General features: G+C 50.2%; 5 protein-coding genes across 5 annotated transcripts; 1 reads left to right on the forward strand and 4 right to left on the reverse strand.

The window, feature by feature from the left end:
* Positions 1-2,193: 2,193 nt before the first annotated feature.
* On the reverse strand, positions 2,194-2,983 carry N7511_011417 (uncharacterized protein; the record flags this gene model as incomplete). Its single annotated transcript, XM_057133794.1, has 3 exons — positions 2,194-2,285; positions 2,377-2,449; positions 2,513-2,983. The coding sequence occupies 3 exons, from the start codon at positions 2,981-2,983 to the stop codon at positions 2,194-2,196; spliced, it is 636 nt and encodes a 211-aa protein (XP_056978464.1).
* Positions 2,984-3,627: 644 nt separating this feature from the next.
* Positions 3,628-6,946, forward strand: N7511_011418 (uncharacterized protein; the record flags this gene model as incomplete). The annotated part of the gene is made up of 3 exons (XM_057133795.1): positions 3,628-4,274; positions 6,309-6,787; positions 6,897-6,946. 3 exons carry the CDS (start codon positions 3,628-3,630, stop codon positions 6,944-6,946), a joined length of 1,176 nt encoding a protein of 391 aa, XP_056978465.1.
* An 11,628-nt stretch (positions 6,947-18,574) lies between these two features.
* N7511_011419 (SANT/Myb-like DNA-binding domain-containing protein) lies at positions 18,575-19,810 on the reverse strand (the record flags this gene model as incomplete). Its single annotated transcript, XM_057133796.1, has 1 exon — positions 18,575-19,810. One exon carries the CDS (start codon positions 19,808-19,810, stop codon positions 18,575-18,577), a length of 1,236 nt encoding a protein of 411 aa, XP_056978466.1.
* A 402-nt stretch (positions 19,811-20,212) lies between these two features.
* N7511_011420 (uncharacterized protein) lies at positions 20,213-21,119 on the reverse strand (the record flags this gene model as incomplete). The annotated part of the gene is given in 4 exon segments (XM_057133797.1): positions 20,213-20,302; positions 20,321-20,519; positions 20,637-21,009; positions 21,038-21,119. 4 exon segments carry the CDS (start codon positions 21,117-21,119, stop codon positions 20,213-20,215), a joined length of 744 nt encoding a protein of 247 aa, XP_056978467.1.
* Positions 21,120-22,803: 1,684 nt separating this feature from the next.
* Positions 22,804-25,097, reverse strand: N7511_011421 (putative ABC transporter; the record flags this gene model as incomplete). The annotated part of the gene is made up of 8 exons (XM_057133798.1): positions 22,804-23,046; positions 23,103-23,380; positions 23,430-23,583; positions 23,632-23,711; positions 23,763-24,219; positions 24,274-24,532; positions 24,609-24,849; positions 24,914-25,097. The coding sequence occupies 8 exons, from the start codon at positions 25,095-25,097 to the stop codon at positions 22,804-22,806; spliced, it is 1,896 nt and encodes a 631-aa protein (XP_056978468.1).
* Positions 25,098-25,379: the final 282 nt, after the last annotated feature.

Here is a 25,379-nt window from a genome sequence, read left to right on the forward strand (position 1 = left end):
GGCAATGAAAGTGATTCATTTTTTAATTTTCCCAATAGTGCCCACATTTTCATCACTCCGCATCATGGATTGTGTGATTTTTGGGCGTCGCTTGAATGTTGGTTGTCTGAGTTGTGTGTAGTGTTCCGTCCGTCAAGACTCTGGAGTGCGGAAGCGTCAGGCGACACGCGAGCGGGTGCTTGACCCGTCCCGTTGAAATGTGACCATCGTTGTTGGCGGTGTCAACTTTTGAACTTATGACCGATGTTGAGATACGTTCTTCACTATGCTTTTTTAACCTCACTTTTATATTATCTACTGCTGGTGTTCATGAGTCTAACGAGTGTGAGTAGAGTTTTGTGATTCAATATATGTCTTTTGGCGCGTTCATCCCAGCGAGAATTAAAACCTGAGGTGCATTCACCCACCACAATCACCACGAGGTTTACACCACTATCATCACCAGTCTTTGACAGAGCGCTAAAAGTCCTCGGATTCTAGGCAAAGTTTGACTGCGTTGAATGACCTTTATGTTGATAGTACTGAATGCTTTATCTAATCCCCTCAAAGGTGTCTGTCTAATGCCACAATGGGTCCAGAATTCTTGGGGAAGTGATCTGATTCGTGGTGAGCCATATATCTTGTGCTTGTAAGCTTGGGTCTGCAAATAATAGAATCGGCTCTGGGGATCGCAAAGCGTTTCTAGGCGCTTTGCACCCCTAGGAAATGCTTTTTAGTTTCTAGGGATATTCTAGGCTCCAGGAATACGAAATCTGCTCCTAGGATTTTTACACTATGCTCCTGACGGAAGATCTAATTGGCTCTGGGAATACACTATCCAGATCCAGGAGCTGCAGAGCCCCCGGGAGCATGTTTCAGGATGTCAAGGATATAGATGAGGCATACGCGCTAAACCGAAGACGCGGACCCACATGGCGCATCGGGGTTCCCCTGAACCGAGGAAGCTATCTTGCTTTTGCTTCCTCGCGCTACGTCTTGTATCTAGAGTCGACTATACCTTTTGTTAATATGACCCTTCATTGAAAAGACACGCTCCTCATCAACAGATACGTGATACCCTCACACAGGATCTTAGAATACCATAGCACCTTTCGAATCCGTGGAAAGCCCTCAACACCTTCAGCAATCCTGCGCATAAATCTGCGCAATTGCGTCATTTCGAAAGGTTTGAGCTATAGCCCCAGGAGCGCCACTTACGCCTCTAGGCATCAATAAGTCGTCAACAGGAACCTGGCTTTGATTCCTCGAGGTGATGGTGTTAGACCCCAGGAGCCATTACAGGTTTCCTAGGGCCACGCGACTCCTGGAAGCTGCTGTCTTGCTCCTAGAGACCTCTGAACACCTCCTGGGAGCAAGAGAGCCCCTAGGGTCAAGATGCTTTCCTAGCATTGATAGATGTGACGGATCATGGAGGGGTTTCGTTTAACCACTACGCCAGCTGGCCAAAAAGGCACAATGTTTGGTCAGCGACCAAACACCCAAACTACTATATATGCTCGATCTCTGACAATAGAGCTGTTAGCAGGAGGCTGACTGATGATAGTAAAATTGACGGACCTACGGGCTTTTGTAAGATTGACCTTCTGGGACTCTTTATTGCATGGGCTATACATATTTCCATCAAATGTTCTGACAAGAGAACAATAGTAGTTGATAATTCCAAAATGGTCCGCCACTACTATTCTTCTTGGAATTAAGCTGCTACGCGCACTCGTCCTTGACTGGCCACGATGGGGACGCTAGTGAGATCACGAGATGAACGCGCTTTCATCCATTTATCAAAGTAAGTCAATTCGTTCATATGAATTTGAACCTCGCCGTACTGGTCTTTCAATACTACCTCTCCTTTGCTTATTCATTGAGAAATAATCATGGATCAGTGATTCTGTTTTGTGGCTGTGTTCCAGATTCTCTCTATCTCGTTCTTCAAACCCTTGATTTTGAAGCACTTTAGCCGCCACTGGAACTACCTTGTCGGCTTGTGCCTCCTGCATCAAGCTTTTGCCCATTGATGTAAGATTTTTTTGATTTCGATACCTCGTTAATTTGAAGCAGAACTTGATTCTTCATTTCGATCTCAGTTCTAACCAAGCTCGCTACAGCCAAGGAGAATATAACTCATCAAAGAGTCCTCATATGTAGTGCCTTGCAGTGAAATCCAATGCTACTGTGTCTATCTGATATACTCCACCATTAATTTGATTTCCTGCACCTGGAGGGAATACTGGCACCATGATCGCGATTCAAGGAGAAAAGCCGAGGCACATTATGATACCAGTCACAAACTGTCAAATGCCAGTAATAGATCGCCTTCTGGAGAACAGCCATAATATTAGAGTCTTACCGAGTCATCCACCCAAGCCACTTGCTTCTGACCACTGTAAGCTGTTGCGCTTGATTGAACATCAATTAATTCCTTGTCCTTCATTAATCGAGATCGAACCCGAAGCTAGATAATGTTTGTTAGTACGTATTCAAATAAGTATGTGACGTTCCAGGGGCGAGTACGGACAAGTATATTTGGTGCCGCCGGTGTTTCCTTTGCAATTGGCGGCACGGTGACAAGCTGGTATTCTTTGACAAAGGAGATTGCCTCGCAAGTAAGTTCTCGTAATAGATCTGTTAGTTTCCCCGGTTCCACGAAGTCGTGCTTGGCTTCTTCAAGGGCCGCTTTCCAGTTGCCCTCATCTCCCATTTCGCGCGATGCCTTTTTAAGCTCATAGACACACGAAGGTAATTCATCATGGAAATTGAACGGAGATTTGGTACCAATTTCAGAAACAGAGCTAGTAGTACTTAGATCCTTGGTCAGAGCTGCATCATAAGTGCCTGCGCCCGTGTGGTATGCGTAAACATAGAGGTTGTTATGCTCTTGGATGATGGCGCCTGTGAACTTGAGTTGGAAATGTTTGGAGAAAGGAATAGCGATAGGTGCGGCGGTAGCAGAGGCAGCCAACAGAATCATGCATGTGAGTGGTCTCATTCAGGAGGTTGCAGGGAGTAAGTTGTGATCCCTAAGTTGGAGTTGGAAAAGGAGTAGGCAACAGCGCCGTAAAGGGGAATTTCACAAAGTTCAAGGTTTGGTGTACAGTAAGGCAGGAAGCAAGCTACATTTATATGTAGAGAACAATTTGAGGACTTCTTTAGCCACAATGGGTTAAGTGACTGTTGAGAGCAAATTTACGGCGACAACTGTAATCAAGTATTCATCACCACATTCATTCACCGCACTTATCCGCGTTTAGTGCGGTCGATCAACAATACTACCGATGGAAATCCTCCAGACCCATGGGTTTACAGGGATGGATGGATGGATGATTTCATTTACCCCGACCCCTCGCAAAGTTGGATCCCAGGTCACGTGATGTATATAGATCTATAGAAGTGGCTGCCTGTTAGGCTGACACTCCGCTAGGCAGCAGGGAGATGAGCTGCTGCAACTACAAATAGCTGGATCTCTTCATATAGATGAATTATCACACTTGTACCTCATTCTAGGGTCCAACTGGTTATGAGCCTCTCTTTTCTATACAAGCCTTTGGATGGACACAAGTGATCAGTGATCAAGACCACAGACCCCAGACCCCAGTCGCCCAACCCAGGGCACCAGACAAGACATAATCCAAGATGGATGAAGTCAAACCAGATCGCCAGCTGAAAGGCAAGACCAACTTCATCAGTTGGAAACGCGAGTTTGAGCGAGCAGCCAGAGCAAATGATGTGCTTGAGTTTCTCACGGGCGAAGAAGTCGTCCCTCCCAAGCCCAACAAAGACGAATACTTTGTGAAGGTTCTTGACACCGAAACTCGTCGGTCCACTCGGATCAAGAAAAGTTTAAGCCCGACGACCGATGACGAAAACGAGACGGATGATAGCCAGGCAGTTGTCTTGACGACCAATAACACACTCCGATGGCAGATCGACCACAACGAACACAAGAATGCGAAAGAAAAGATGAAGCTTGCAAGCAGATTGCTTGACGCTTGGATTTCCGACGGCATTAAAATCGAGATCGAGGATTTTGCAGACGCCAAAGAAGCTTACGAATTTATCAAAAAGCGATACGCTGTCACAAATGAACGTGCGCGTGATATCCTGTTGAATCGCTTACATGATCTCAAGCTGGATCACTGTGAATCTGTGACCGACTACACCAACCGAGTCCGTCAGATCAAGGCTGATCTCAAGACAGTCAAATATGATATGACTGACGACATGTTCGCAACCGCTCTTCTTCACGGCCTTCCTCCTAACTATCGCAGCTTCAAAGAGAAGTATGATTGGATTAGGTCGACCAAACCTGACGACTCCCCCGATCTAGACTATCTTTTTGAACGTATGCATGTTGAAGAAATGCAGCAACTTCAAATGAAAGAAGAGAGAAAGGCCAGAGACAAGGCCAAGAGAGATGCGACAAACAGCAGCACTATGAATATAGACAATCCTACTCGTTACAGGCCGAGACGGGAGGACAGAAATCACCTCAAGTGTACCTATCCTAGCTGTGGCAAGACTGGCCATAGCGAAGATGATTGCTGGGTTAAGAACCCCGAGAAAATTCCACGTTCTCTCAAGGAAAAAATCACCAACACCACCAACAGGGCCGTTATCAATAATGGCATGGGTGGTGTCGCAGAAATGAATCTCACTGATTCTAAAGACACCTATATCCGGACTGATGCTCTAGGTACGGGTTCCTCTTCTTCAACTCTTGCGAAACCAGCTGACCCTTCGCCACAGATGCATAGAGCTATGTCTTGCATCAAGTTGCGGAGATCAGGGGGAGTTGATATGGGGGACCCAGTGCCCGCGATGTTGGATTTTTCTAAACCTGTATTGGGGGCTTTCTTGGCAGGTAGTTTCTGTGCAACAGACACATGGCTAGCTGACACCGGAGCGAACATGCATATCGTTAATGACATGAAATGGTTCAAGAAAGATACTTTCCGCCCATCCAATTTAAAAATCAGTACCGCAGACGGGTCCACTACCCTTGAAATTGAAGGAACGGGAGTTGTCAACCTTGTCCTAAAAAGCCCTGATGGGTTTCCAGTTAAAGTTTCGCTTTCGGAAGTTGCCTATGCTCCTCGAGGAAAATGCAACCTATTTTCGGGAGGGATGTTCACCCAGAGGGCAAAAGTAACCGGCATCTACAATGAGCAGTATATGACATGGATGAATGATGCCGGACACATGATCGGACACGCCATCTTCGGCAACGGTCTATATCACCTCGGCGCCACACAACTTCCCAGTGATAATATGACAGGTGGTGTCATCGCAGCCACAGTGGACTTCGATGACCCTGTATGGAAATGGCATCGGAGGTTAGGGCATCTAGGCTTTCAAAACATGCTGAATCTGCTGCGTAGCTCAACTGGGATGGAAATCACTGAGAAGCAGATCAAAGCCAAGCTCAAAGCCGTTTGTCCCGTTTGTGCGACAACACGGGCCCTGGTCAAGATTCCGCGCGACCCTGCCTCGCGTCATGCTCAACAACCGGGGGCAATGGTTCACATAGATGTGTGGGGACCATATCCAATCGAAGGATTTGATGGAACTAGGTACTTCTTGTTCATTACCGACGACTGTACGCGATATACTTGGAGCGCACGATTCGACAAAAAGTATCAGCTCTTTGAAGTTTTCAAATCGCTGGTCAAACTGATCCAGAAGGTTTTCAATATTACCATCCGGTGCTGTCGCTTTGACAACGAATTTGAAAGGGGACCGATTGGCAAATGGTGCAGCTCCCATTCCATCGCGCGAGAACCTATCGAGCCATATGCGCATTATCAGAATGGTGTTGCTGAGAGGACGAACCGTACTATTCGTGAAAAGGCCGCACCTATGGTTCAAGAAACTTCCATCTCCGGACAAGTCTCGAAGATTGTTTCTGAAAAGGGCAACGAGCTCTTACGAATTTCCAAGATTCCCGAGAACCTCTGGCCCGAAGCTATACAACATGCTGTCTGGCTGAAAAATCGAACTCCAGCGCGTGCACTACGCAAGAAGGATGCAAAAACACCATATGAAGCCTTGCGGGGAATAAAACCAACTCTCACAAGAGAAAGAATCTGGGGCAGTCGAGCATATGTCACGTATCCGCAAGAGCTGAGAAACACGGCTGAGATGACAAAGTTACATAACCCTCGTGGCTGGCTAGGCTACTTTGTCGGATGCGAGAGTGAGGCAATATACCATATCTATTCTCCAGAGAAACACAAGGTCTATCGAATCGGCGTTGCAAGGATCGAAGACGGTGAAGGGCTGCGCGATCCACATGATGCACCGTGTTTGGAAGATAGGATCCCCACCCCAGATGTTGCAATTACGGACAACAATCCCTCGGAAGACGGGTCAGAACCTTCAAGTGATTCAAACAGTGACCATGACGACGGTGGCTCCCGCCATGATCAACACACTGTAATCTCCTCGGATGAGGAAATTGCTGACCAAGAGCACCAATTTTCTGAAGCGACACACGGGTCACAAGATGAGGTCGAAGACGCCGATGATGAAGAGGAGACCGATGACAGAGACTTGGGTCCTACAATTGTGTCCAAGTATTTCAATCAAACCAAGCACGCCGGCATGGCTAAACGCAAGGTTCCGGATGAACCTATAGTAGCGCCAAGGAAAAGCCGTCGAGCTACTCACGGACTACGTGACATCGAACTAGACCATTCAGACTCAGATTTATCGGACTCGAACGACGATTCCTGGTACTACTCGGAAGACGAAAAGATCTCACAGGCTTACTGGCAGTTTGTCGCAAAACATGGCGGTAATCATATGAAGAATTTTCTACCTGATGATGATAAATGCGATCGTTGTTTCCGAAACGGAAGAAGATGCGACTCTGCTGAGAAAGGAATACCCTGTTCAATTTGCAGGAAAGAAAACCAAGGCTGCAGACCACAGTCAAAGGAAACGAAACGCCTGATTCTTCCTGAGAACCGCCACAAGCGCAAATTAATTGGAAGAGTACAACAGGACCAGCCATGTAGAAGATGCTTTCAGACAAACCGCACGTGTTTTCTTGTTGATCCAAGCAATCCACAATGTGAAGGATGTCAAAAAGCAAAATTGAATTGCAACTGGAACTTGGATGGAGCAAAACAATCAACAGCGCGACAGAGGAGAAGACAAGCTGAAAAAGAAGCAAGGCATGAAAATCTCGGATTTGCACCAGTCCCTCGAGATCAGAAATGTTACCGGTGCGCATCAAAAATAATAGCATGCGATGGGAAGATTCCATGCAATAAGTGCAGCACCCTTCTTCAGCGCTTAGCGTGTCGGCCGCAGGGCGTAGAGGATTTACGTCCTTGTGACCAGTGCAGACATGGAAGTAGAAGTGGAAAGAAATGTGACCGCGGACGACCTTGCAAGGCATGCATCCACGGAAAGTCAACATGCAGCTACAAAGCTCAGCATGGTTTGCTAACTAGAATCTATCGCGCTCCTGATTCCCCACTTCCAACAGGTTTCTCCTCAGTGGGACCTCTTGAGGAAGGAGATCCGTCTGATGAGGAATGCGTACGCTGTCGAAGAATGAAATTGAATTGTGATGGCAAACAACCTTGTTACCCATGCATCAAGTCACAAGATAACAGTCACGTCGCCAATTGCAATTATCGGCGATCTGATGGAACGTACGAGTCATGGGCGATTCGACCATTCGAGGTGAAAGGCCTGACCGAGCCGAATCTTCGGGAAAATTACCAAATCTACGCTAGTCGGAGGAAGCTTCAAGCTTCCCACGAGCCGGGATCAGTGAGAGAGACGATCGAGTCCAACTCACATGATATTGAGAATTACAATCGACGCGGGGCGGCCAGGGATAGCCACAAAACTTTCAAAGTCGGTCTATCTGTATACTCCGAACACATTCCACCACCTCTACAGCTGAGAACTGATGGCACTGGGAGCACAAAGTACCACCAGGCTAAGATGGAAGAGTTGAATTCGCACAAAGAAAAAGGCACATGGAAGGTCGTTCCACTTCGGGATGGCATCAAACCGGTTACCTCACGGTGGGTCACTACGGACAAGTATGGACCAGGTGGCGAAGTCACTAGGCGTAAAGCTCGTCTAGTGGCAAGAGGTTTTCAACAAGAAGAGGGCATTGACTATGAGGAAACGTTTGCGTCTGTGGTCAAATCGACTTCCACCCGCATCTTGCTCGCTTTGGCGGCGCTTTGTCATTGGCACATTCACCAAGGAGATGTCAAAACGGCGTTCCTGAACAGTGACTTGGACAAACCCGTCTACATGAAAGTTCCGAGAGATGTGCAATTACCTCGTGGATGCTGCTTACTGCTCCTGAAGGCCCTTTATGGTTTGAAGCAGTCACCTCGAGCGTGGTATCAGAAGCTCCGGGATACTCTTGTCCGCTGGGGTTGGCGAATCTCTGCCTACGATCCATGTGTTTTCATTAATGACGGAACAGGGCTCATCCTCGAAGTTCACGTGGACGACATAAACGTGATGGGTAGAAGCCTTCAGGAAATCCTTAATTTTAAGGGTCAATTTTCGAAGGAATTTCCGATATCCGACGAGGGGGAGTGCTCCTGGTATTTAGGAATGCACATAGAGCAGAAGCCAGGAGAGATCCATCTCCATCAGAAACAATATATCGACCGAATGGTCAACAAATATGGCTTCAAAGATGCGGCCCCTGCCAAGACTCCCCTTGACGCAAAAATCAAGCTCGCGAAACAAGGCGACTACGTCGCCAAAACCAAATTCCGTAAAGAATATCAGTCGAAGGTCGGATCGCTCAATTTTAGTAGCAATCAGACAAGACCGGACATTGCCTATGCTACAGGTTATGTGGCCCGATATGCATCCAATCCAAATCGGGCTCACATGGATGCTGTTGATCGGATCTTTACATACCTGAAGAGCGACCCCAGGAAGGGAATTGTCTATTCAGACAGACACGGCCTCCAGCTGAGGGGTTTCGTCGACAGCGACTTTGCCGGATGTGAGGACTCGCGCAAGTCAACAACTGGATGGGTGTTCACGCTTGCTGGAGGGCCCATATCGTGGTCATCCCAGAGACAAAAAACAGTGGCTACATCAACCATGGACGCGGAGTACATTGCATGCGCCGAGGCTGCGAAGGAAGCTATGTGGATTCGCAACTTTATCAATGACCTCCGCATCCCCGGAGTACATATTGACACAGTTCCCCTTTATATCGACAATAACGCAGCCTTGAAGCTCACCAGGAATCCAGAGTTCCACAGCAGAGCCAAACACATTGACGTCAAGCATAACTTCATTCGGGAAAAGGTGGAGGAAGGTCTTATTGATACCCAGCGCGTCAATACAAAGGACAACTTGGCAGATGTTTTCACCAAAGCTTTACCGAGGTCTACACACGAAGACCTTGTAAAGCGTCTGAATCTCCATTCAGGGGGAGTTATCGAATCTGAACCTTTGTTGGAAAAAAGGAAAGAAATCGCCGGATCAGATCCTGGGATCATTGAGGTGCCTCGGCCCCTTCGGGTCCTTGGCACAGGGGGAGAGTTGGATCCCAGGTCACGTGATGTATATAGATCTATAGAAGTGGCTGCCTGTTAGGCTGACACTCCGCTAGGCAGCAGGGAGATGAGCTGCTGCAACTACAAATAGCTGGATCTCTTCATATAGATGAATTATCACACTTGTACCTCATTCTAGGGTCCAACTCGCAAAGCGATATGCAGGCTACCACAGCTATATATATACGTGTATGTACATATGTGATGTTCCACTTCCTGAAAACGAACTTAGAGCCTCGTCAAGGCCTGTCGTGGCCTAGTTGCCGTTCCCGTTATTAGGCTGCCCTCATGGCGCGCGACTTTTGAACCGTTGTGACGCCTCGGCGAAGTCAAGCACGGCTGTGACCGTCTTAACCCGAGAGACGATGTCTGGCTTACCTCTCTCACCTTCTTTGGAGCCTCCCAGCAGACTCGATACGCTGTTAAACGCATCCCCAATCTTCGTTTTTAATTCCCTTCTCAACTCCTGCAGTTTTGGACAGTCCACCAGGACGTGAGTGACTGTTTCTTGTGCGCCGCACGCGCAGCGATCATCGTCGCGGAAGCCAATGGCGTTCCTGAAGGTGGACAGCCAATTATGGCCCGTGCGTAGCTGTGTCAGCAAGTACGCCCGGCCCCTAGGTAGATTCCCGTAAAGTTTCCTGGTGTAGGCCGCCGGCAGAGTGTTATCAATTTTCCGCAGGTGACCGCCCTTGGTGGATGATTCCCACTCCCGCCTCCACTGAGCGCGGATGTTTTCGCGAATAAGCGCCTTCGTCCTTGACAGCAAAGGGCGGAAGGAATGTGATTTGCCAGGGCTTGCCGCGTCCTTGGCCAGCCGATCTGCTGCGTCGTTTCCTGGGTTGTCGCAGTGTCCGGGTATCCATTGGAGACGGAGCGCGATTCCCGCTGCTTGAGCCTCTGTGGCCGCTTGGAGGATCGCGTGGATAATGCGTTGCCCTGATTTGTTACCGGGGTTCTGGATTGCTTGCAACGCTGATTTGCTGTCGCAGAGAATCGTTGCCGTTGTTGTTCCGTTATGTTCCGTTCTTGGCCGCTGATGACTGATCTTGAACACTGTACTGATAGCGTAGAAGATGCCTATGAGCTCTGCTACGTGAACCGACCACCGGTCCATGGGTCCCACCTGGATCTGCTGGGATTCGATAACCTCGAGGTCGTTGTCGAGTGCAGCGACAGCAGCGCCTAGGTGGCCTTCGCGTCCCGAGGCGTCAGAATAGACCACGGTGGCGGACGTGGAGCGAACGGCGTCTGCCCGCTCCCTTGCCGTCTCTCGGTCTGAGTGGATCTCAATCTCCGAGAAGGGCTCGGTTCGCCACGGTGGTAGCGGTCGTGGGTCGATCGTCTCTAGTTCATCTAATCTTTCGAGCTTCATGGTCTTCAGGGCTTCCGCCAGTGGAAAACGAGCGTACGATCCGATGTTGTCCCTATGTTTTTGGGCTCGCCGCAGTGTGTCCCACATGGGGTGGTCGCGCGGCAGAGTGTGGAGGTTTGCGATGGTGTTCTGCGCTCGGTGGCGGAGACGGAGGTGCGTTGGTAGAATGTGTGCTTCTACTTCCAGGGTGGCAGTGGCCACCGTCTTGAAAGCTGATAGTATGCGGATCAACACCATCCTCTGGACCGTGTTCAAATGTCGGAGATGAGTCTTGTCTCGTAGAGGGTCGTGCCAGACCGTTGACGCGTAGTCCACGACCGGTGTAACGCAGGCTTGGTAGAGCTGTCGCATCTGCTCAGGGCGCAGATGCCGCAGTCGACCCAAAGCAATGCTGACCTTGGTTGCGCGTTTGATCGCTTGCTGGATGTGGTCCTTCCAGCGGAGCTCGTGGTCGAAGATCACTCCTAGCAGTTTGGCAGTGGACGACGGTTCGACTGTCTTCCCGTTCATAACCACTTGGCCTTGGAGCTGCTCGCTTCTCTTCCTGGTGATGTGGATGAGTTCGGTTTTCTCGGCTGCGAAACAAGACCCGGTGCGCTGGGCCCATGCTTCAATGCGGGGGATGTCTTCAGACTGAATCTTGGTCAGGTTGTCGTCGGCTGAGCGACCTACTCGCCAGCGGAAGTAATCATCGATAAAGGCGGATGCCCCGCCGTGGAATGTGACGGCTTGGTCGACAAGGTCTGAGTTGAAAAATGCAAATAGGATAGGCGACAGGGGAGAACCCTGTGCTAATCCTGCGTTCGCCAGCGGCGTCATCTCAGTGCGAAAGTCGTCGAATCCAATGCTTGCGTGGCGGTCGCTCATGAAGCTCGCGATCCATTTTCTCGCCACGGTTGGGATTTTCCTTGCCCGAAGGCAAGCGTCTAGGCTCACTTTGTTGACTCCGTTGAAAGCGCCTTTCAAGTCAAATGCCACCAGCGTTAGCACTTTCTGTTTATACCACGCCCGGTCAATCGCGTTGGAGAGAACCAAGAGGGCTTGTTCAGTGGTTCTACCTGGTCGCCCTCCGAACTGGGTGTCCGGAAGCAGACCGTGCTTTTCTGCAAGATACGACAATCGTCGTGCCATTACTGCCTCAAGGAGTTTACCTAGTGTGTTGAGGAGTGAGATCGGGCGATAGGCCCCAGGGACCGAGTAGTCTGGTTTCTTGGGTTTCCGCAGCACCACAATCTTCGCGCTTCGCCATCGCATCGGGTGGTACCCTAAGTTAATGGACGCGGCGAAGATTTCCGTTATCTGTTTCTTGAGGTATATCCACAATTGTTTCCACACGAGCATTGGTATGCCATCTTCGCCAGGTGTTGATGATCCCTTTGCAGCTTTTAAGGATCGCTGGACCTCTAGCTCGGTGATGGTATACCACGGGAGTTCTGGGGGCGTCCGGGTGTGCCAGTCCTCGTCGGGTTCGTTCATTTGCGGGAAGAAGGCGCCTAGGAAAGCCTGCGCTTTCTCCTCGTTCTCTATGAGCTTCTCGGCGCCGACGTGCAACGCCGGCACGCATCCCCAGGCCTCTTGTGGTTTCATATAGGTGGCTGCTTTCCAGAGCTTCCCTTTCCCGGCTTCATCAAGGAACTGTTTCCAATGTGCCGCCTTCGCCTTCTCGATAGTCCGGGTCCATAATCGCCGTTTGTGTTGCATCTCTCGAAAGAGGGTCGCGGAGCGGGCGTCGTGTCGCCCAATATCTGCACAGCTTTCCTGCCACGTCCGGCGTAGTTGATTGACCTCGGTTTGCTGTATTTTGAGAGCTGGGGTGAACCAGCGTTTGGAGTATGGTGTTGGTCGCAGGTCAGGGGTGTGTCTATCCACCGCTCTAGCCGTCGCCTCTGTGAACTTTCCGACAATCTCGTCCAGTGCCGGTCTCGTCTTCACCTCCTTCCATGGGTCCAGTTGTCGACGTACGTCTTCGGCAATCTTGTACCAGTCCGCACGGTCGTAGGCTTTCTTAGCCTTAGTGGTGGGCTGGCGTTGGGGTCTTAGGTTCCATTCTGAGTATGTTGCGCGGTGATCTGACCCATAGTTCTCGTGGTAGAGATGGCACTTGATGAGCAGGCTTGGTCGGTTCGTTACCGTCTGGTCAATGGTGGTGTTCTTTCCCGGGTCGTTGAGGGGCCAGAAAGTTGCTGTCCCTCGCGGAAGGCAACCATGGAGGTTGTGCGTCTGGAAGAAGTTGACTAGTTCGCTCGCGTGTTCGATAAACTGTGGCTGGATGTGGTTGCCGCCCCACATCGGATGATGGCGGTTAAAGTCACCCGAGAGAATTACGCTTTTTGGGCCTCATGGGTATTGTATATGATTGTGTTCTGTATTGCCGTGAGGGCTCGTTCTGCCGACGCCTCACCCGGCGTTAATAGCGGGACACATGAAAGGTAAACCGAAAAGATAAGATACTGAGCATCGGCTGTCCAGATCTTGATTGCCGTGATGTCTGGGTGGTCGCAGGTGATCTGTCGATGGAAAGAGGTTGAGACTTTACGGTTGACATAGATCAGGCTGCGAAACCGACCTACATCGGTCTCGGCAGACGGTCGGTATAGTCGCCAGGCGCTGTGGTTGACGTGTGTTTGATAGGTGGTGATAGACGGTTCTTGGATCAGGAGTATATCCAGGTCCTGGTTTTGGTGGTCGTTGATAAGCGCTTCCATCCTCGGCCCCGATTTCATGATGTTTAACTGTAAAATGCGTAGGTTTGTCTCTAACATTGGGAGTTAGAGGTTGCCGGCGTTCGGCACTGGCGGTCGCTGGTTGGGTGTTCACCACCGCAGTCGAGGCATCGGGCTCTCACGCCCGGGGGACAGCGTTCTCGCTCGTGTTGGCCAGCGCAATGCCCGCATCGAGGCGTTTCTTTACATGACCATGCGAGGTGTCCAAATCGTTGGCACCGGAAGCATCTCTTTCTTTTTAGTTCGCAGCGTTCCACGCTGTCGATGAATCTCCGGCCGGCCAGAAAGCCCTTGTCTAGAACATGCTCAACTCCTTCCACGGAGTCGAACCAGATGCCGAGGGACGCGTGATGCCCCAGAGCCTTGTCTTTCTTCTTCAGCCACGCAATCTCCTCGATCCGGAGTCCTCGGTCGGTGAGGTCGTTGTCTTTCATGATTTTCTCAATTGCCTGTGTGTTTGCATTTTCGAGGTCAAAGTCCTCAGTCGGGGTCCGGTGTACCACGACGCCGAACCGCGCCTTGACCAGTTTCGTGTTGTTTCCTAGCTTGTTCAGCCATTCTGTGCTGTTGCGGGCCGCTTCCGCTGACTCTGAGTCTTTAAACCGGATGACATATCCAGTTTTGGTGGTACCAACCCCGGCTACATGGGCGTCTTGTGTGGACGGTGCGTTCGACAGCGCCGTGCGGATTTGGATGTTTGCGGTCTCCGTTGGGAGATATCGCCCAAAGGTGTTTGGTCCGTTGCTTTCATTGTCTCTAGGGTCCACAAAAGAGCGCTGAGTGCTAATTCGGACGCAGTCTTGGTCCTTGTCTGGGCGCTGGTGGTTTGGTTGAGAAAGTGGGTGGCTCGCTGCTGCTGTGGCCCATGAGTTTGCGGCCTGTGGTGAAGGGAGGGCGTCAATATGCGCCCGCAGGGCTCGAACTTCCTCGTGAAGTTTTTCGTTCTGCGTGTGGAGGACGTTCTGGTCGTGCTTCACTTCTAGCAGTTCGTTCTTGGTGGATTGGATGAGCTCGGTTTGGTAGGCGATCGTTTCTTTTAAGCCTTCGATCAGTCGGCAGATTTCTCTGGTCGTGACGCGTCCATTGTTGTCTCCGGAACTCGTGGTTTCGGGTCGCGTTGCGGCGGTGTGGCCATCGCTAGGTCGAGCCTGTCTTCTGGTCCGAGGCGCAGTAGTTGGATTAAAGTTGTCCAACGCGTTGGTCGTTGTCATTCCAGGCGTGCGAGGGGGCTCGGGCCCTCCCGCATGTGGGTCCGCCATCCCTTCCGTTCGGTACACAACAATTTCTCCGGTACAGGATCCTTTCTCTGGGTGAAAAAGGGTGCCTATGTATTACATCATGGGTTTACTGTACAAATTTAGATTATGAACATTTCATCTCATTTCGGGCCAATCTTCACGCTTCTTGTTTCCGTTTGACAATCTCAACCTTCTCACCATCTTGGAATATAGGGCTCAAAAGATTCATGTTAGGTTTCGGTTCATTCCGCTTCAAACATGGAAAACTCGAACATTGGTGGGATCTGCAACAGTTAGGAGTCTTTCGGCTCAGTTTGTTGTACCGCGACTTACAGGACTAGTTTGATTTGTATGTTTCTTCAAATGACTTGACATGAAACATTTCAATGATAATGACTCTATCCGCTTTGGACTTCAGGATCTCACGTACTGATTGGAAAGCATCGTCCAGGCGCTGTGACGTAAGTGATGTGAAAATGTCTGCAAGACGCAAGGCTAGATTGCCTTAGTCCATATCAGATACCGAATGAGTCTAGAATCAATTGACCTACTTCTTTCGCGTCGCATTTCAATATTGCGAATCTGAAGTGTACCAGAAATAGTCGGGATAGTAGTAGCTTCACTCAACCAATCCAATATCTTTGGCAACAACATCGGGTTCAACGCGAGAAAAGCCTGTCGGTAATATCCCGCCACTTCTAATTGGCTTTCAATTCTCAGGATCCGGGGTTCCATGCTGGAAACACGGATTTCTTCACACTGAAAAGCTCTCTGTAGGCTTAGTATCATAGACTGCAAATGATAAATTGAGACCTCGGCACCAAACAGTGGCGATTCTTTGAGCCGACATGCCATCGTTGACAGAAAGGTTTGGTCGCGAGTCCAGATTTCCTTGGATTCATATCCCTCAAGTTCACCAGCCTGTATGCCTTGAAAAACATGACAAATCAATGCGACGCTTGCCCTCACTCCAAACGGCCGGTACGGAGGGTGTTCGGTTTGCAAGCTTCCAGCTAAAAAGCTCGACTGAGGGGATGCATTTTGCCCAATAATGAACAATATATACCTTGTTTGGAGCTCTATATCTTCCAATGTTACTGTGTGCAGCCAGTCAGACTCAGTCAAAGCTTCGCGGGCACTGATTAGCCATCTTCGAAGATGACCATTCAGCAAGACAAAGCTCTCTTCCCAGTCACAGCCGCGGCGACATATGACCTTCCACAGAGCGCCTGTATCTGTAGGAAGAATTGAAGAAATGAAAAGGTAACTTAGAACCAACAAGAGTTGGTGGATTGTGGGTGGGCCGTAAATGTTTTTCCCAGCTATGGTAAAATTGAAATTCGGGGGTGGAGGCAAAGCGGTCTGGTTGACAGTCAGTCGTGGGTCTCAAAGCCTCATAGATTGTGATCATTACCGGAGGGGTCATCTGCGCAAACGGCTTTGTTTTTTGAGAGGTTGACAAGCTTCGACCCCGCTCCATAATATCTTCAGCAGCGGTAGGGCCATTTGATTGGGAAAACGAAACTTCCTCCGCCACCGTAGCCGCAACAATATTTGGTAGTATCTCATAGGACGGATTTTGATCTTGCTTGAAATTCGTCTTCTCCAAGTGCTGAATATATTCATCATCTGCACACCCTACGACGTGGTGCATCGCCTCAGCTGTACTCGTTCCATGTTGCAAAGCCTGTTCGGTTGGCGGTTCTTGTACTTTCCATGTAGTTTGGTATTCACCAAATTCACCTTCTTGCACTTGTTTTTGCTGATTTGGCCGTAGCTCTGAGAGAGCAGGTCTCCGGTCTGACCCTTTCATTGCATAAACACACAATTTACCACGCCTGACACAAGCTTGACAATGGGGAACTTCACGATTGCATCGAATTTTCAAACTGCGGCATGATTGGCAAGAACGAAGAGGCATTGTGGTTGGACTGGTCAATATTGCAAGCTACCACCGTTGTATTCCAACTGTTTAAGCGAGACGTGTGGTAGCCATAGGACGCCTGTGGACATAAAAATTGGTGCTAAACTGTCACTCCCGATGCACTGCAGTAGGATATGTCAAACGCTCTTCTCAACGGGCGCAGAAGCGGAAGGCGTATTGCTAAAAGGCGGTTTCAGTTCAGGGCGAGTGGTACTGCGACGCAGAAAAATCCAGCATGTAGGGGCGATTGTTGTAGCACAACACGTTCAAGATAATCTGAAGCTATACGGGTAGAAGTTAGAGAGTCCATAGAAGAGGAAAACCAGAACTTATAGTGTCTGTTGGTTTCAAAGATTATATACAGTAACTCAAGATATGTAGCCAGATTTGATGATTACAGTCCGCTGATTCCGGATAAGCTCCTAGGAAGGGTTTCTTTCGTCCTAGGAGCAACCGGTATGTTTCTCTGGACACCAATCATGCATTCAAAGGCCCGGGGTGACACATAAAGGTTTTTTTCTTTGAGCTGCAACAGAACGCGGATGCCTGGGCTGTCGCATATGCCAGCGACCAAACACCGGCATTATCTATATGCTTGAGCTCTGACAGGAGGAGTTCCTGAATTAGTAGAAATTATGAACAGTGCGCTGGGAGCCGCATTGCCTATCCGGCATTGCTTCAGCTACCCTGGGCTCGGCTTTCTGCTGGAAGCAAAGTTAGAGGTCCAAAAGCCTTGGATTGAAAATCATGGAGCAAACTTCAAGCCATTTCTGCACACGTCTTGCACTTACTAGTTCCCCGCTGTTTCCCTCATCATACTCGCTATACCACCTATAGAAGAATCTCTAAAATATGTCCCCATGAAAGCAACTGAGGTAGGAATCTCGTATATCTTCTCTTTCTTGATGCTGCAGGTCTCTTAAGCGACGGAGAAACGATGACAATGCCAGCTTTCTTGCAGTTCATAGTGTGGTGGTCATTGGTCGACCAGCCGAGGCGTTGGGTCATTGAAGTACAACCGGACTGGCCTACCCTGAGCCAACCCTGAGCCTTCCTTGAGCCTACCCTGAGCCTACCCTGAGCCTACCCTGAGCCTTCCCTGAGCCTACCCTGAGCCTACCCTGAGCCTACCCTGAGCCTACCCTGAGCCTACCCTGAGCCTACCCTGAGCCTACCCTGAGCCTACCCTGAGCTTACCCTGAGCCCACCCTGAGCCGGCCGAGCTTATGTCATCTCAGACGAGGGGTAAAATACCGCGAGTTCCCCGCGTTGTATTGTCATACATGGTCATTCCGGACCATCCCAAACTCACATGTTATGTATGGTAAATCTGAGCATACCGGAACAACTCTGTCGTAACAGGTCATACATAGCACATGGAGCGTTCCAACAGATCCTCCGAATCAACCATATTGTCATTGGTGGGCCATCCTCAATACCGGCTAGCGAGGTTTTTCCAATTTGGGAGCCTGTGTGCCTCTGTACAATATGAAGCCAACAAATTTCGATATTGACCAATGCTATCATCCGCTCTGATTGTACCATTCCAGCAGGAAGTGAATTTCTTGAAACATCTCAACAAATAAAAGTCGCAATGACCGATCGAATTACAGAGCCCTAGTCCTCACGATTTCCACCTCCTATACGTGGTTAGAATCGTTCCAGCATGTTTCAACTACGCATCTTATGCAATTGATCGACCCGTCACATAAAATTCTACATATTCTGATGATTCTATCGGTAGCGTCTCAATGTTGATTATGTCAAGCAATAAGAACAATGGGGAAAGATGGCCGTCTTTTCTTCATTGTTGTGCTCCAGTACACTTTTATTGACCCCTCGCTCCGCCCGGGGAATTCTCGTGAAAATCGCTTGACCACCTCCGACCAAGCAAGGTTTTGCTCGTCTCTAAGCTTCATCAAAAGGCGATCTTCCTCCGGAGACCACCGTAGTCCCTTTCTCGAAGAGGTGTGCGGCGCATCAACCGCTTCAATGTTCAAGCTCGTGTGACTATAGTCGTCGCTTATGTCGTCACATTGGCTTGATGGAGAAGCGGTAGCGGTGTTCGAAGGCGTAGAAGCGCAATGGGTTAACGCACCCTCAAAAAGCCAGGACAGGAACTGTAGTCGGTCTTCGACGGAAAGGGCCGTGAATTGGGCACGAACTGTGGGGAAAGAAAGGCTTGGACGATGAACGGAACTTTTCTTGGGCCGAGAAGAGCCAATCCTTGTATGTCTTTTTCTCGTACCCGAGCTTTTCTTTGATATTGAGGGCTGGCAATCCGTGTCCACCATCCCCTCTGAATTTCGTTGTCTGCGTTCGAAAAATGAGACTTTGCTCTGAGAGCGAATGGATTTCGCGGGACATTCGTCCGGGTTCGTTGCGATGCCGGTGATCCTCGTAGTCGTTTGAGTCGGTTCGACAACCGGAGAGGCATGGTCATTTAGGATTGCAGGATCGATAGTTTGAATATTTGGAAGCTCTCCATGCTGAGTAGGGATTCCAAGATCAACAGTAGGAGGATTTTGACCGACAAAATTCACAGAATCCCAGTTGCCCGATTCCATATCGAGGAGGTGATGCTCTTTTTCCCAATGGATATCATCGGCAAATCGTGTAGAAGCGAGGTCATCTGCACCAAATATGTTTTGTGGTTGCGAAATGTTCTCGAAGTTGACAGGCTCCGGGTCAATAAGAACGGGACTTGTCTGATCTAAGCCCTTCGATTCCCGTCGAGTGGTTTGAGCTTCCGAATGCAACCCATCTAAGCAGACCTCCGTCGGCGGGCGGGCAGGAAGGGGGTGTCGCTCGGGTTTGTGGGAATGAATCTTTTGGTTCTTCGAGTCATAGTCGCTAGATCTGGAGCTTGGCGGACTGGTAGTGATCGAGACTGGACTTGGGTAGCGACAAGTACCAGGGGGATTGCGCAATGGCTGAGCTTTGTCTTGGAAAGGATTCCACGGACGAAACGATTCCAGGCGAAAGTTGGTGTTTGACATGTTTAAAAAGCTAGATGGCTAGAAGAATCCTGAAGGTGTTGCTTTGGGGAGGGAAAGGGGGGTTGGAGGTTGAGTGTGTAGCAGGGTTAGGGGGGAGGGAAAGGGGAACTGATGGATTGATTGAGCCATCGGAAGGATATTGTCATCTCCTTTATAGACAAGGATTTCCCGTGAGATAGCGCAGAGAATTCACCGCGGCATTCAACTCGATCCGTTTCATCGTCATATCAAGGCGCAGAGCCACACCGGTTGCACATCAAGGGGCCGAAGGCCATCGGCAAAAGCTTCCGCACACCTCGGTGGCGGCCTATTGTGACCCGGCTCCACAGTGGTCGGCAGCCGTCTGTAGAATGGACTATCGTCAGCCTTCTGATGCAGTACTTGGCATCGATTGAGACCAGGCTAGAATGCGGCAATTTCGCCATTGGTCCGTATCCCGGCATGGTCGTCCGAAGTCTCGTCGACTGGGTAACAATGGTCAGGAGAAATAGACTATGACGAAAGTCTTACCCCTAGGCAGTCACGAACAAGCGGACCTGCGTGGACGACTGGGGGCTGTACAATGCAACCTCGGACGGTCCACAGCAAATCAGGAGCGTGTGTATTGAGGATTTCTGAGACACTGTTCTCCGGCCGCGCAAAAATAATGCCAGCGAAATGACCGAAGCGCTCAGCAAGAAGGGCTCGCAACAGGAGGTTTTCTCGAGAGCTTCATAGTATAATCAACCGTCGGCAGAGATGCTAGCATCATATTGCACGATATGTCCAAAGACTTCATGATCTCAATGCATCAACTCGCCAGGGATTAGCCCGCGTTGCAGGCAACGCCGGCCAGAACGGGCTCAACGGTGGATCGAGCAGCATCTCCGGTGGAAATGAAAGGGGCGACGCATCAGGTGGCAAGTCAGTGCGTAGAGGTTGACGGGGGCCGAGAGAAAGGGAGTCAGACAGGAAAAAGAAGAGAAAGTGCGTCGACAAAGCTGCGAGGAGGACGAGCGGAGTTTTATAGATGGAGGTGCCGGTTGGGGAACGGTAAAAGCGGCCAGAGGTGGCACTAAACCCGAACGGGGGCGCGGACGAGGCACCAAACCCGAAGGGGCAAGGGGATGGTGGAGACGGGCAGGCGGTCGAGAGCGGCAGGACGGCGGTGCAATGAGAGCCGTTTCTGGCCGCCCGCTCACCGTGTCCTCGTATACTCTCTACTCTATACTCTAACTTATAACTGACTGTTTACTGTACTCTCTTTTGTACTCTTTTCGTCTTGTACTTGGGACCCGCCAGGATCCCTGGTTCTCAACGAGGGTTCCATGGTTGTCCAATTCCTTATATTTGCCTATTCTCCACGCCCAATGTCGGCCCAATGCTCGCCTCCCTATACAAGACCCTGGTATTCCTCTTTTGGTGGACTTTCCTTTTTTTTTAAATTTTCTCTCTCTTCTCATCGACTTCCGGTACCGATAAGTTAAGCGACTTGGACAATGTCACTGTACCCAAGACCCGAAAAGTCGGTGGGGAGAAATCCCTGCAATCCACCAGTATACTGTACAGTGTATACTTACACTAACCTGACCGAATTGCCACTGCAGTGGAGTGTGAGTCAAGATGGAATTTCCCCCCCCCCCCCCTCTTCAAACGTCAAACGGCAGGAAAAGAGAGAGACCGAAAAAAAAAAAACGAGAAGTGGGAAAAGGGAAAAAGAGGGACTGAGCACTGCATGGCATTCGCTGTCTTCCGGCCTGTCGCCCATGTGGCAGGTTATCTTTGGATGTGGTCTTTTCCCCGACACGCTCATTCGTGAGTCATACAGAAGACCATGCATCCTGGCCAAGTCAGTCCTAGTGAGAGGACTCTCAGGACGGTACCAGTACGGAGTTCCACGTACTCCATGGATCATCATCCGAGACTACTGTAGATAGACGGAGCCTTCGGGAACAACTCTCGCGACAGTCGGGATGACATGCAGAGCTATCATCGCCATCCCTTGCGTCGTTAAACTCTCCCCACGTGTGGAAAGAGATGTTGTGCCAATCGACGGGAAAGGTTAACTTATACTTCGGACACGAATCCTCACCATCCGGTTAAGTCCCAATCGAGAGGCTGAAAACAATCCATGCTCCACTTGTGCGGCTCCAGAACTAGAACCCTGGGCCGTTTGGCGCCAGTTCGGGGACAAGGACGGGAAGTCGGAGCAGTCGGGGAGAACCTTTAGGAAGTAGGGCATATCTCATAAGCTTCGGTCGCATATCGACCATCATGCTCGATAGGCTCGTGATAACAATATCCATCCTGATGAATTCATGGAGTTCTCCCCCTCTCTCTCTCTCTCTCTCGGGAAGTAAAAAAAAAAAAGTAGGTCAGGGAGTCACCCCCTTGCGTCGTGATTCTGCAAGATGGCATCAGTCTCTCGAGGACAGGACGTTCACCGCTAGTTCATCAATGCTGATAACGGCAATGGAAGAGGAGGGGAAGCACGGGTAGGACTATTCCTACTTGGGTTCGAGATACTGCGTTAGGGCTGTGAGGGTGGCAGCGGGACGTCTCAAGAAAAATGCTGGGTACATGACTTGCATGTCGAGCGATCGATACTCCGATCGCCCCGTAACAGGGCCAGACCAGTCCATCCTCGCCGTTCTACTGTATACATTCAGAGGGCCAGTGTTGTCTGCCTGGTTTTGCCCCCGGAATCGGGAATGAGGATCATCTGATGTGATACACAGGCGATAATCGGGCGAGCCAATCGCTTTCGGGGCTCCAGATGGATTGTAATAGGCTGTGTGAAGGAGACCGCCCGGAAAGCCTTCCGCTTCATTGGATGTGGTGGCGTCTTCGATCGGGGCGTTGGGATTATAGTTCAGCAGGAAAGTAAATGCGAAGAATACATGGCCTTGGATCAGCGCTGGTGCGTTCCGCTCGTCATTTGTAACCAGTCCCTAAATTACAGTATATCCTATGACAAATCCACGGGGAGGTCTGGCCGGGGAGACGCGGACACCTTAGTTCTTGCGCAGATACAGAGCAATCCATCCAAGCAGCCGATAGACAGTAATGATGCCAATCAGAATTCCAACCCATTTGCCAGTCCGACCAGCGGCATACCCATACTGTTCCAACACCGCATCTCCCCGGATGAGACACTGATCAGCCAAATCAGTGGTATACATACACTGACATCCATCACCGCAGGAGTAAGTCCTCTGCGAGAACTCATTGACCATCATACCCTGGAAAACATATGCCTGAGGAGCAAGTCAGTCGGACAAGAAAATTAAGTTCTGATCATGCGCTGACCTACCTGATAATCGATGTAGTGGAACACATATTTCCAGAACGGATTGAGAATCGTGGGCGTGACCAAAAACCCTCCGACGCTCATCCAGAGTCCGTTGGCGAACGCCACTAGAGCCAAGGAGATCACGAAGTTTGGGAAGATGGCGGTCACCAGAACGACCAGGGACTCGGCGGCGACCAGGTCGAGGAATAACCACATCACCCAAGTGAAGAAGGCTTCCCCGGTGGGTCGGAAGTTGGAGAGCCAATATGAGATGATGGAGAACAGGACGGATATGATGACTGGGAATTGGTGAGTGAGGTTTGAGTGGCAGGGCGGAAGGAGACATACACAGGAAAGGAAGGCCGATGAGAAAGTTCGAGACCATGAAGGGGGTTGCACCGTACAGCCCGTTGGCTCGCTCTTTGGCAAAGGTTGCTCGATCTTCCAAGAAGGCTGGCACGTATGCCACGGCCATGAAAGACATGAATGCAGAGCCGAAGAACTATATGCGTGTCAGTCCATCATCCTTCCCAGGCCTGGTAGTACGCACAATAGCATTGATGAACGGCTGGATGTACTCCTGTGACGGGTGAAGTCGAAGCCACACAGTCCCCATCATGATAGCCAGCCCTGTATCACATTAGCCCTTTCAGACTTTCAGTCAAAGACCATCATGCTCACCTAGATACATCACAATTCGAATTCCATAGGCAACGACATCACGATAGGACTTGATGAACGAACGATAAAGCAGAGCGGAAGTGATGGGCAGCGGTCCAGGTCGAGCCATGTCATCCACCAGTGCGTCGTCTCCATCCTTTTCCACCAACCGGACTCGATCTGCAACCTTCCTATTCACTGCCTCGCTCGCTGCCGACTCTGCCCAGGCAGCTTGAATGACTCGAACGCGTTCCTGGGCCAATTCTTTCGAGCTGTTGAAGTCTGCGCTGACAATATCCAACAAGAACTCTGCCGGGTTAGTATTCGTCGGGACTGGATGGCCAATGTCATCGAAGTAACTCTCCACACCAGGGACCGGACCAAAGTAGCATGTTCTCCCCGCGGAAAGAAGAAGGAGCTTGTCGAAGAGCCGGAACGTCGTGGTTGAAGGCTGATGAATACTGGCAATGATGATGATCTACAATAATCAGTGACTTCCACCAGCTGATCCCTGACGCCTGAAATGACTCACTTGATTAGTCCGCGCGAGCTCCTTTGCATACGACATCACTTCGTAGCTGGCGGTCGAGTCCAGCCCACTAGTCGGCTCATCCAAGAACAGGATCTTAGGACAAGTGATCAACTGACTAGCAACACTCACCCGACGCTTCTGACCACCACTGATACCCTTTCGGATTGGAGTCCCCACTAACGTGTTCGCCTGGTTCTGGATACCGAATGCTTCCAAAAGTGTCTGGATCCGATCCATACGCTGGCGTTTCGACACCGAGCTACAGGAGAATCAAGAGTAAGTAGGTCGCCAGCTAGACCGGAGACCGGGGAAGACGTGAGAGCAAGATGACCTACCTAGGGAGTGACAGATCCGCTGCGAACTTCAACGTCTCCTGCACGGTCAAGGATCCGATCAACGCATCTTCCTGCTCAACATAGGAAGTCATACGCTGGAATGCTTTTGAGTCAACCTGCAAGCCGTTGACATAGCTCTCCCCGAGAACTTTGGCCCCAGATGACGCGGCACGTCGAGCCAACACATTCAGCAGCGTGGTCTTGCCGCAGCCCGACGGGCCCATTAAGGCAACAAGCTCCCCTGTACATCAAGCATCAGCATCCATGCTCAGATTGTAGATCATGGACCAGGATGTGTTACATACCCTGCTGCACATCGCCGGTGATATCATTGAGCAAATCGCGAGACTGTTTCGTCTCCCGATCCTTGACCGTCACTGTCAGACCCCGCCACGAAAAGTCGTGTACGGTCTGGTTCACGAGAAAGTGACCGTTATCATTGCATTCCAAGTCCATCGTCCTGTCCTCATTTGGCATAGGATCGACCATGCTGCGTGCTGGTGCAGGATGTATGGCAGATACGAGGGTATTCGGTTCCAGTCCATCCCAGATTGTTGGGTTTAGCATTTATATGTTTCGATTCCATCGGGGTTTAGCTCAGCTGCAAACATTGCAGTGATTACATATCCCTGTCTAGTGGGCCATGTCCATCAATGGTATTGTTGACCGGTCCGAGGTCCCCGAGAAGTAAGGGCTTGGGGGGAGCTTAGCTAAGATTCCCGCTGATCCCCGGGTTGGAATGCGATGAGACGGCGTTTGATACGACCTTCG

This window comes from Penicillium nucicola, assembly GCF_028828085.1.
Source record: "Penicillium nucicola strain IBT 29836 chromosome Unknown utg000014l, whole genome shotgun sequence".
Lineage (NCBI taxonomy): Eukaryota > Fungi > Ascomycota > Eurotiomycetes > Eurotiales > Aspergillaceae > Penicillium > Penicillium nucicola.